Genomic DNA, 13,078 nt, shown 5'->3' with positions numbered 1-13,078 from the left:
AAAGCAAAACACTCAACACTCATTTAGCAAAACATATTTATCCATATAAATTAATGTAAAATATGGTAATGTATTCCATTCCAAAAAAAATTAATTAAATACGAGGTTTATTCAAAGAAATTAATATATATATATATATATATATATATATATTTATATATATATTTATATATAAATAAATAAATATATATATATATATATATATATATATATATATATATATATATATATATATATATATATATATATATAAATATATAAATATATATATATATATATATATATATATATATATATATATATATATATATATATATATATATATATATATTTATATATATATATATATATATATATATTTATATATATATATATTTATATATATATTTACATATATTTATATATTCACATATATTCACATATATTCACATATATTCACATATATTCACATATATTCACATATATTCACATATATTCACATATATTCACATATATTTATATATTGTGTAGAAAATTGGTTTAGATCATGGATCATGTTCATCATTTCTCCTATTAGATTTTTGTCAAATTTGAAAATGGAAAGAATGGAGTTTACATATTCAGTAATGAAATCATATTCTCCTTCATTTTGTCTGTAATTGAGTTCCTCAGTTAAAATTTTATAGTACTCATGCTTACCGAATGGTGTCATCATTTCTTACTTCTACTACAACTAGTGCACCATCATAGTTTCTTGTTGTTTTCCAGAAGACACCAGGTGAGCATGTTTTACTGCTACCTGAATTGTTTTCTGTGTGCCATTTATCTTCAGCGAAGCAAGTTCATGCATAAATCTTCCATCAGCATAGAGTCAACTCGAATAATTATCTAGGATACCATTTGAAAGTAATCTCCACTCTTTTCTTCATCGCTCTAACTCAGATTCCGGGATGTTAAGTTGAATCATGTTTCTTCCGTCTATCTTGAAACCCTTGACAGTAATAGTCTTGAAAATATCATTGAAGATGGCAACGTTTTGATTACTAAGGGATTGTGAAGCAGTTTTAATCTCACTGCATTCACTTTGGAAAGCACTTTTTGTATTTTTAAGCTCATGAAACCTGCTTGCTTGTCTGCAACTTCCATTCCAGTTACTGAAAAAGTATTTCACATTGCTTTTACTCAGTGATGATCAAATCTCAGATTATAAAAGTATTGCAAGCATGCAGTCCACTGTGACTGCAAATACATGTAGTGATGACAAGTTTCTTCCATTTCCTCCAGTGGTTGGTGATTTGGCATTAGGGACAGCTTAGACATTGAAGTCAATCCTCATATCAGTTGAATGATTAAATTCAAGTCAGAGTTCAAAAATTTGTTTTGTTAAATTTGAATATTACCCACTTCCATTAGCTTGTTTTATTGTCTCCAATTCCAACCATGATTACTTTTGAGTATTGAAGTATTATGTGTAATGCATTTATACATTGCAAGTACATAGTTAATTATAAGTTGCTCATATTTCATAATTATATGTGCAAAGAAAGTAAGTGGGTGCAATCATTAACCACTAATCTCTCTGTGAGGCCTCAAAAAATGGAAAATTCAATACACCTTCATGTTCAAGTAGTTATAATTTGAGGTAATCTTAATATCGTAATTAAAACTACTTAAGTAAGTCTTTGTATTATTTCTCTCCTTTTCATGCATATATTTTTACTAATTGAGAACTAAATCTCAAATCCAATAATAACAAAATAAATATATATTTTATATCTATATAAATTGAGTATTGTAAGTAGAAACAGACAATCCTTATGTTATATGAGCCTCTACTTATGTTGATTCCCCACTTACTTCAATGGCTGCTGTCCATGAGGATGCCTTGTTGCTTTGGCAGTTCCTGAAAATTAATGCTACCAGTATCTAATGTGCATGTATTTCTTGTTATTCACAACATGCCGAAAAAACATGAAACACACTGTGCGACAGGTTGTCTGTCATTAAACTACTGATGTTTTTAAACTTTTTCATTTTCATACCTCTTAGTGTAATTGTTACAATGAAAGTTTTTCCCCTGAAAGTTGATAACTCGGTATTTCATTTAATAGACAGGTGGCACCACTGCCAAACAGTAAAAGGTGTAATGTGTGGGGAATTAATAAGCCCAGGATGACAAAGTGTGAAGAAATTAAAAAATCTTATGAACTACACTTATTTTTATTGTAATTTAGCTAATATTGCTTAGGATCAAGTTTAAGGTGTGAGCCTGTGCTGTTTAACATGTGTCCAATGTCTTGCAGAAAATATAACCCCCCCAAACTTCCTAGAGATTGTCCGAAAACACCTTCAGGTTGACATACCAAGCTTTTGTTGCCAAACTAGGCTGCATCTTTTCTAGCCTCTCCCTCTCCTTATGACACAACTCGTTCAATCAGTCAAAGATGTGAGTTTTTATTTGTCCCTCAAGGCCTTCCCACATGAATTTCTCTCATACCACTGATCCTCTATACCACTGCTGATCGACATAGCAAGCATTCCTACTATTATAGCCAAACCACATGAAAGAGGCACCTGAGAAAGTGGAATGAAAGAATACTTGTTTCCAAATGGCCAATGAAAAGAAAATAATTACTGTTAATGGTAAAGTGGGATGTTCCAGATGCTAATCACAGAAGAAATTCAACTATGCTCATATTTTTCAATCAGATGAAATGTCGTGAATGTATGCCAATGTGTGCACTTATAGATGTTTTCTTTTTAATTAGGGTATCGCAAAAATATCCTCTGCATAATGGGAAGAAACTAGTGGCGCATTTCAATGCAGAGAGATATGAGATCTGTTGGGAATGGGGTGTTACCCATATGTGCTAAAATATAAATTATTTTGTTTCCCAGCATTACTTAAGTGGTGGTGATGATGACTAATGGTGACAAATTATCTCAATGGACTCTTGTTCAAGAGTTGAAATTGAAGATGAAAAGATTTCTTTTTTGTCAATGCCTATGCCCTTAGTGAGTATCTAAGGTGTAAACCACTAAGTGATACTTAGTTGTTGGTCAGCACTATAAGGGAATTAACTTTCATCACAATAATAAATTTATAATGTTATTAATATGAACTATGTTCTTTTATTTAAGGTCTCACCAACCAGCAGTGTTTTTAAGATATAATATGTCATGCTAGTGGTCCAGATGGTAGCTATTCTTGTTGTATATTCTTTGTCCAGGAATATCATGACTATCATTTGGAAGCTTGATTGCCTCTGAAATACATGTTTTTGCATTCAAGATCTTTTGTGTTCAATATATCTTGGTGTGAGCTTCATTGTTTTCCTCGTGGTTGCAGATGATGGTGATGAGGTGGAGGTGTTGGAGGCGAGCAATGCTGGTGTCGTGCCAGAGGAGGAAGTGGCTATGGAAGATACTGCGGCCCAGCTCGACGATGATCTGTTGGTGAGTATCATCAGAGTTCAGGAATTTATCAAAGCAAGCACTTGGTTTGAACACCACATTGGACATCATCTGTATACGTGGAGGATGCCTGGGTATTTAGAGATATCAGTTAGACTATATTATGGGTTCACAGATTTAGGAACAGCATGATCAATTTACACAGTTGCCTTGGAGTAGATATAGACTGAGATCACAATTTATTACTGATAGAGTATCTTGCAAGGATGAAAGGGGCAAGACAGGTGAGGAAATGAAATGTAGTCATTAACTAGAGCAATAAGAAAGTATCGGCAGGCATTAGAGAAAATCATAAGTATGGAAAAGAAGATGGTTCAGTGGATGAAAAATGGGAACATATAAAAGAGGGATATCACATGTTTAAACACATATTAAAAATTATGAGATGGCTGTTGAAACATTTGTTCATTCAAAGTGATTCCTCAGAACTTGAAGTTTTCAGAACTTCTTTAAAGTTCAATGCAACAATTTCAGAGTGTAAAAACCATTTGCCATGACTGGGATTTGAACCCTGATCCCTTGATGTCCAGCCGAGTGCTTTTGCCAGTTAAGCTATCGAGGTATCCTCTTAAACTCTGAAATTTTGGGGCGTTGAAAGGAACAAGATGTTGTGACAAAATACCGTACATTAAAGCCCCCAAAATTTCAGAGTTTAAGAGGATACCGCGATAGCTTAACTGGCAAAAGCACTCGGCTGGACATCGAGGGATCCAGATTTGAATCCAAGGCAAGGCGAATGATTTTCACACTGAAATTGTTGCATTGAAATGCATATTAGTGGATGACTCCATTAAAAGTTACTGTTGCAGCATCTCTCACAGTTTCATGGAATTCTTTAAAGTTGTAAGAGAATGAAAATGATTGTCTTTAAGATTTTGTTAATGTTCCATTATTAAAGTAAAATTTAGGGTAATGTGCTCAAATGCAGGAAATTCTATTACTTTCATAATCAAGGTACAATTAATCCCTTGATTGTGGAAGTCCACACATTCTCAATTTGGAGCTGAGAAGTGTTTGGAATAGACATGCATGCTAACTCACATGTGGGTATGATTGTTTCAAGCATTTAAAAGTGTGCACATTGAAATGATGGACTTCTGATTGGTCACCCATATGGCATTTGGATGCTTTTCAGTTTGTGGTGAATGATGAGAGTGCTGCCGTGAGGAGAAACGCTGTACTATCCAAGAGTCCCCTGGTGAAGAATTATGTGTTTGATGTCAAGGATGAACTTTGGTGTGAAGTTGTACTCAGTGTGAGTATGTTTGTGTGTAATCTTCATTACATTAACAGAGCTTCCTTTGAGTCATTGTGGCAATGATTTATTATTTTTGTTCACTGCATCAAAGTTTCACCATAGGTCTTATTCAAAGTTATACTTTGTTCTGCATACAGTTTACTCTTTAGAGTTCTAGACCTTACTGGTGCTTTGTTGTGCATAATCTGGACAGAATTACTGTTATATAGAATGGGTTGTCATTTTAGAGGTTACCAGTTGGCTGTACACTGCATGCAACAGAAACATATGTTTGCATCAAGTTTCTCTGAATATGTTGCTAAATAAGTTTCACAGATGAATCATCCATTTTAATTTTCATATGCTACATTTTATGCACAGTTATGAAGCAAGTCATATGTTTATCAAAATTAGGGTATACTTCCCCAGAGGGGGTGAGCACTGCTTGTTTTATGGCAGCCCACCCTCTCCTCGGACCTTGCAAAACTGTAGCCATGCGGCTGGATCCCTAATTATCACACCAGGTGATTTCATTCATCACTTGCCTTTACCAATCGGGTGGATTCCCCAGCGCCAAAAATGTTTTGGATCATGTCTGGAACAAACCACACAATCCTTATGAATTTTTTCAAGAGGTGGTAAAATGATATGTAGTTTTTAATTCAAACTCTGTAGGAGGTCTGATGACTTTGGCTGGCCCCTGGGAGTTGTACCATCCATACCACCCCTACAGGTCCTGTGGTTAACTGGTTAATGAATTTAATGTGTGAATTATTCATTTAATGTAAGGTGAGGTGGCTAATGTACTGGCTTCCTACTGAGAGGGCCCAGGTTTGAATCCTGGAGATGACAGATATTTTTCAGTGGTATACCAATCCGTACTTGAGGTACTTTGTGTATAGCACTTTGAGTGAGTATGCTGTCTGTCAGATGGGACATTAAACTGTGGACCCCTTGATGCCTTTCTTTAAGAGTAAACTAATGCCGATGCTGGGTTTCTCTCCACCCTTCCTCCTTTCCAATCCATCTGAAATGGTGCAAATAACCTCTGCTGTTGGTCGCCTCTCCTAAAACTACCACTGCTACTTATTCATTTCACCTTTGGTTTTCAGGCTCTCTGTATGTAGCACATATGAATTCTCTACTCTGATTTCTACAATACGGAAAAAAAGCTTTCTCTACCATTCAATGTCTTTCTCATAGAACAGTAAATGGTCTTAGAGTGATCATCTGTGTCTGAACAACCCTTAAATTTAGTTTAATTCACAACCACCCTCCAATGCCTCACACCCTCCTCTCCACCACCTACATTTTAGAAGTACAGTATCATGTGCTTAGAATTACAACTACTCTTTTGTCTTTTCGTGCCTTGAGCCATGCGTTTCCAGCTCTGTAGGCCAACAACCTTCCTTTTTTCAGCCTTGGATTTGTATTAGAGCTCGAGTCTATTGGACATCACAATCCCTGTATAGTGGCTCTCACATTTGAGCAATTGGATCTCTTGGTCCATTGTGCCTATTCATAATCAACCTGTCTGCCGCTTGCAGACTGGGGGCAAGAGTATCCCAGTAAAAGTGCAGTACTTTAATGATCTACAATGCAAACACAATAATGAGTCAAGTATCATTTCTAAGGGAAAAAAAATTTCAATTTGTGCATTAAAAGCTCAAATTACCCTTCAATGACTTTTGGCGTTTCCCACCCCTCACGCTGTCCTAAGGGAGCTTCATTGGAATTAAGTTACATATCTTGAGTTTCACCATGTCCTCTGCCACGCCTCACATCCTATCCTCATGCCCTCACTCTCCCTGCTTTGTCCAATACCTGTTTGGAGACTTCTCCGGCCAGCACCAGAATGCTGATGGCTGCTTTCAATCATAGCTGCAGCCACCCTTGGGGTTGTGTTCAATGGGAAATGTTTAGTTGTACCATCTTCTCTGTTATACAGTGGGTGGACTCACACTAGCCCTAGAGTAGCCAGCTCAGTCTTCGGATGGTAGATTAGCATATCAAACAATTTCCAATATAAATTAACTTGATAAAATTATTATGAGTGCCTTTTTCATGGAAATTGTACGTGATTCCTTTGGCTGTTTCATCGTTTGTATTTTGGCTTTGACCTCTTCCATGGGTGGGCATCTAATATATTGTTTTGATGGTCCACATTTTAGGTCACTGTCAACTTTTTAGGGAATTGTTGACAAATTAGGCATCTTGTGAGATAAAGTAAGGCTTTGAATTGAGCCAAAATGTTTGACTACTGATATTCAAATATTTAATCAAATATTATTAAATTAAAATTTGATTGAAATATTGAAAATTTGATTGAAAGTTAAATATTCCATCTGTAAACTTTTTTCCTCTTGTGTCAAACTCTTAGTTTCCAGTCAGTTACAAAAAGATTGATGTGACATCGATAATCAAAGAGACAGCTCAGAAGTGTGTGGTTCAGGAGGTGCCAGGGATCAAGAAGGCCATCACATATGCTGACCCCTTGAACCCTTCTTCTCTGATGCTGAAAACAGATGGCATCAACCTCCTGGTAAGTCACCATTGACAGTTGTGTTTGCAAATCTAAGCATAAAATCCACTCACATCCTCTCATTTTCTCTCTGCTTGCCAGGGAATCTTTTTGATGCAGGGTAGGATACCCTGTAGAATCTCATAATGTAAATGCATATGTTGAGGTAAATACTTATTCTTTTTTGTTTTAAAAATGAAGGATATCACGTGATTATGTGATATAAGGAACATATTGAATCAACATTATAAGTTCTCTTTGTATTTGTAATTAGTTTTGCATAGCATACATTTCAAATAATATGCCTATTGTTGCTTATTTTTATTATCATTAGTAGCTTGCATTGGTAACCAGGTCTCCGGTAGTTTTCTTAGGCATCCCTAGGAATTAAGAATTGACAATGTTTTAGCTTTTACGTGTTGGAATTTCTACATTGTGTATGGGAAACAGAACCACGGCAATTCCACAATTAATATTTATTGACTGCCATGGTTTCACCAATGTATGGCATTTATCAGGTGTGATGATGTCACACAGTGGTGAAACCATGGTCATCAATAAATATTAATTGTGGAATTGCTGCATTTCTGTTATCTACGAATAGAATGAGAATGGACGTTTGTTTACTACCCTATCTTACATGCATGTTTTATTAATTTTAATATTATCATTGATGTTTTATTTTGATTAACTGTAATCTTAAGTTTGCTAGCATAGGAAATGTTTCTGTCCTCAACATGAAGATGGCAGCTCTCTTCAGCAATAGTTAAGAAATGTATTTTGCCAAATGCATTGAAAGGTACTCACCAACATTTTACCCATTTCAGACTCAGTTGTTGCTTGACAATCGTTTGAGTGAGTCATAGTGAGGGTTTTTGGGAAAATGGAAAAAATTGAGTATCAAGCTGTCTTTGAACATTTGTTTATGAAAGGCAATGTGCATACACAAATTAAAGACGAGTGTAGGGACTGTGCAGCATCATTTATGACCGTGAAATTTAGGGTAGCTGTATTTAAATGTGGCCTCACCAGCTTGTCTGATCATGAGTGTACTTTGGGATGACCAAGAACTGTGACAACCAGCAATAACATTGAAAATGTTGAGCAATTTTTACTGATTGACCGTCAAATTAAGCCCTAGTGGATTGGGCTTTTATTGAATGCACACATCTGCTTACATAATGACTCCATACACAAGTGCACTGTGACCCCACAATGAGAAAGAAATGAAGGGCTGTTGCTGAACCTAACAAGAAATTGAAATGTGCAGATATAAGTCAAACTGCTGTGGCCCACAAGTTGGAAGTTAATCAAGCAGATGGAAGATGTAGCCTGTAGGTTGTTAATTCAGTTTTTAGGTTTTTCATTTCACACACATGGACAAGTCTTGTTTTTTCAACAAAGGAAAAATTAAATGTTAATAGCAAATAATTTTTCATATTAATTTCTTAATTTTCTCCTTGAAATGGAATTTGAAAAGTGATGTTGTTGAGGTAGAATCAAGTAGTTCAAAAATACAATTCTATTTTAATACTCTGTGCTAAACCTTACTAAAATTTTCCTCTTTTCTCATCTATCAGGAGATTTTCAACTATGACCACATCCTGGACTTGAATAAGCTGTACTCCAATGATATCCATGCTGTTGCCTCTACTTACGGAATTGAAGCAGCCTGTAAAGTTATAGTGAAGGCAAGTCTCCTTTTTGGTGTGTGAATCTTGATTGATTGCCATAACGGTTTCAGGTTTAACTTTGTAGAATTCCTTCATTATGAGGGTAAAAAGAAACTTATGTAGGAAATGTTGTTTCTTTTTACCCTCATATTGATTGATTGTGTTCTGTTAAATCTTCTCTAATTATAGTCCCCAGAAAAAACATCTGTTAAATTATCCTGTTAAGTTATTCTACTCTCTCCTATAGGAGGGAGTAGAATCCAGGGAAATTCAATATGTGTTAAGGTTTCTATGCCTTGGTTATCACTGTTTCCTGCCCAGGCAACTGCAATTTATATCTGTGTAATGTGATGTAGTTTCAAATAATTAATAATTTAACTGTTGTAATATCTCAGTTTCATAGTTTATTTATTCAGTCATATACTGGGGAAACGTTTCACAGGATGGAGATCAGTTTACTTGAAAGGAACTCTGCAGATATTGTAGGTTGTATTGAGAGGCCGATGAGCTGTGGTAGCTGATTGCTATGATTTATTGAGTTGCAATTTTACATTGGCTCCACCAAGCTTGCTAGTTACTGGGTAACTCACTATTGAGAATAAAATAATTAGTACCATTGAAGCTCTGAGTGGGTTTCTTGTAGGAATGACACCAGAAGGCACTAATTTGGTTGAAAATTTAGGCAGAGGTAAATGAAATGAGTATAGATTTGCTTCTTTAATTAGTAATGAAGAAGAACACAAGTATTAAATAGGAATTAGCCAGTACAAGGCTAATCATTACTATGAATACAGTCAACTCTCTTTAGATTTAAATTCAATGAATGAAAAACACTGTAAATAAAAATAATAAAAATCTGTGGAAAAGTACGAGTCTTTCTTTCTTTTTAGTATGGATATTAAATACTTCCACGAAGTGAAGCCTGAAACAATTGAATATAATGAAATTAGTCTTGATTTCCTTGATCTGGTCCATTCATTTCCATTCACTGTTAAACTAACCTACAATCTACAATAATTAGGATAAACAATAAGAGGATGGAGAGCAGGGTAAATGATTACTCAGGAGATGACCAGTTTGGGTGCAGGAAGTGGAGAGGCAACCATGAGTAATGAGGTCACTGGGAGGAACATAGAATACAATCAGGATGTACATATGTCTGTATCATAAATTTTGAAATAGCATTTGATAGAGTAAATTGTAGAATTAATACATTTTTTGCATAAATTAGGAGTAGTCTGGCTGGATAGGTAATTTATCCACAACCTGTATGTCTCACATTGCTCAGGTGCAAGTGGGGATGAAGAATCCAGATGGGCATTGTTAAGAAAAGGAGTAAGATAGGGGTGTCCAATATCATTCGTGTTGTTCAACATACATGTGGAGGAAATGATTAAAGAGACATGCAAAGAACTGGAGATAGAAATCAAAGTTGGTGGGGAATTCATATAATCAGGTTTGGGATCATATTATAGTTTGTTAGTCAGCCAAGGAATTTTGCAAACATTGCTGAGTACATTGAAAAGTCAGCACGATAGGTTTGGAATGAGAATCACTTTAAATAAAATAAAGTTTATGCACTTTTTGAGGCAGAGGAAGACTAAGGTAATGTATTAAAATAGGAGTTTATAAACTATAGCAGATGGAATAGTTCTATCTTGGAAGTGTTCTTGACCACTTCAAGCTGGTACCAATTACTGGTAACAAAGTAGTAGGGACATAAGGAGAAGAATTGCACGAGATAAAGAAGCTTTTATAAGGAGGGTATACATAAGTGATACGAGGGACAATGAGTTAAGATGTTAAGAGAAGGCTTGCAAAAACCTTGGTTTGGTGCACAGTTTTTTAACGGTGCAGAAAAATAGTCACTAAAGCTAAATGTTATGCACAGTTTTTAGGCTTTTAAAATGCGGGTGTGGAGGAGGATGGAAAAGGTGAAATGGACAGAGAGAAAAACAAACAAGGAGGTGCTGGGCATTTGGGGGGGAATAGGGGATTGCTGGGAGAAATCCGAAGGAGGCAGGAAAGGTGGATGCAGAGCATTTTAATTGGTAATGTGATATTGAAGACTGTGATAGAGGGGAGAATGTTAAGGAAACGAGGAAGGGGTAGGAATAGGGTAGGGTATATTGGACAGAATAAATAGAGGAAGGAAATTTGCGGAACTGAAGAGGGGTTTATTGTATTGTGGGATGCTAGGTTTAAATATGTATGGATACATATTACACAGTTACACATTTTACTGTAGTGTTTGCTGGGGCCTAGAGGTTTAGTAGTGTCATCTCTTTGGTATAGCCAAAGCTCCAGTAATGCTAAATGTAAAAGTATTTTCATGTGTGCATGAATCTATTTTCCACAGGAGATAACAAATGTGTTTAAGGTGTATGGGATAGTTGTGGATCCGAGGCACCTGTTGCTCATATCTGACTACATGACTCGTGATGGCATATTTCGACCAATGAGCAGGCGAGGTCTGGAGGACAGCGTCTCACCCTTCCAGAAGATGACCTTTGAGTCCAGCATCAACTTCCTCAAGACTGCTACTGTCAGTGGTGGGTAATCTTATCTCCCTCACCCTTTTGTCTCGCTCTCCATGGCCATCAGTTGGCCTGTGGGTGTCCAGTGACCCCAATGAAGTGGAAGGCAATGGCCACTTAATTTTTATTATCAATTCTGAAGCATGGTCTCAGCATTTGTGTTGCATTCTTGTCATTGTAGTGAGGGGGAGGACTGTTTATGTCCCTCTAGTTAAGCCTTACAAAAGATAAATAGCATTCTTCCCTTATTAGATACTTGCAAAAATGTTTAACAATAATAATGAAAAGTTACTGATACAAAATCGTACTTCAACCTGGTTGAGAATCATTTTAATCTGTTAAAATGTGATATTACCATTTCCAATAGGGATAAAAAAGTGGCCTTCATAAATTTTATATCGCCGCTTTCCTTATTTCAAGACATTTTATGCATTTTTTGGGAGTCCTTTTCCCGTTGTTAGGTAGCATTCTGGAACAAATGCTCGTGTGGCATCCGTCAGACTCCAGCAATCCAAATGATATTAATTATGCAAAGAATGGATGAATTGTGTTTTTATTATGTATTTATACTTAGGAATAATGTAGTGAGTCACTTCAAAGAAGAAACTACCAATAGCATATTTTCATTTTGATACATATACAACCTTATTTTTCAATACATTCAGCCAAATATTTTGGTCTAAAAAAGTTTAAATTATGTATTTATATTCATGCAAATGACAGGAATACATTTTGTATTGGTAATACAAAAAATATTTCACAATTTGCACCTATACTTTATCATTAATTTTTTTGTTTGCTAATTTAACATATTTAGCCGTAAGTATATTTCTTGCAAATTTTTATTTCATAGTTCTAATTTTTTACGCTGGATTTTTGCTTAGCATGTCCTGGTTCCTTCTCTATCTAACTTATACCTGCATCTCTTCTTCTTTATTCCCTGGGTATTGGATATTTGACCTTTTTGAAGATGTTTCATGGCTAAGTATGAGCAAGTACTTCAATAAAATAGTCTCTTCTGATTTTTTTGCTATCCTCCCTGGTCAAGGTTAGTCATGAACTTTAAATTGCACTAATGTTTTTTATGCCTCCAATTGGTGGAGAAAACCCTTTTAAGTAAGCTACAGATTTGTTGCAAACAATCATTTTTATTGCACATGATTATTGTGATGCCATGCTAACGAACGAGTTATGTGATTCTGCTACCGTGGTTGTTTTGCAGGTCGAGTGGACATGCTGCAGTCACCATCGAGCTGCCTTGCCGTGGGTGTGCCAGTGCGTCTTGGAACAGGGATGTTCGATGTCAACATTCCAATCTCTTGTTGACATCAACACTGCTTCTGGCTGTGAGGCAATGTGCCAGTGGGGAAAACAACATGTTCGCCCATGAATATTGTGGGGTCACAGTGCAATTGTGTATGGAGTGATTATGTATGCAGATTTGTGCATTCAATAAAAACCCAAGTTTTAAATGTTTTCTTTTGTAACCAATGACCCTTTTCCATGTTAACTTTTGCAATCTCATGTATAATCCATTTTCATTATTAGTTCAGAATATGTAATATGTTGAGTTGTTGAACATTCAAAGTAGGCATTGAAACATGACAAACAACCCCCTTTATAATTGAATTGCTGAATTAAAAATTGATAACAACAA

At 35.5% G+C, this 13,078-nt stretch overlaps 1 protein-coding gene across 2 annotated transcripts in view; it reads left to right on the top strand.

Annotated features, from left to right (window-relative positions):
• Positions 1–12,875, top strand: part of Polr1A (RNA polymerase I subunit RpI1) — an 81,006-nt gene extending 68,131 nt beyond the window's left edge. For both annotated transcript variants that reach the window (XM_071593799.1, XM_071593798.1), the window contains 6 exons: positions 3,329–3,435; positions 4,589–4,708; positions 7,071–7,232; positions 8,792–8,902; positions 11,244–11,436; positions 12,644–12,875. In XM_071593799.1, the coding sequence (XP_071449900.1) occupies positions 3,329–3,435; positions 4,589–4,708; positions 7,071–7,232; positions 8,792–8,902; positions 11,244–11,436; positions 12,644–12,747 (797 nt within the window). In that variant the 3' untranslated portion in view covers positions 12,748–12,875. The remainder of the gene's footprint in view (positions 1–3,328; positions 3,436–4,588; positions 4,709–7,070; positions 7,233–8,791; positions 8,903–11,243; positions 11,437–12,643) is intronic.
• The last annotated feature ends 203 nt before the right edge of the window (positions 12,876–13,078 follow it).

Source organism: Hetaerina americana, unplaced genomic scaffold, assembly GCF_022747635.1.
Source record: "Hetaerina americana unplaced genomic scaffold, ioHetAmer1.1.p SCAF_6, whole genome shotgun sequence".
NCBI lineage: Eukaryota > Metazoa > Arthropoda > Insecta > Odonata > Calopterygidae > Hetaerina > Hetaerina americana.
The sequence above is the reverse complement of the archived record's forward strand: the minus strand, read 5'-3'. Positions and strand labels throughout refer to the sequence as shown.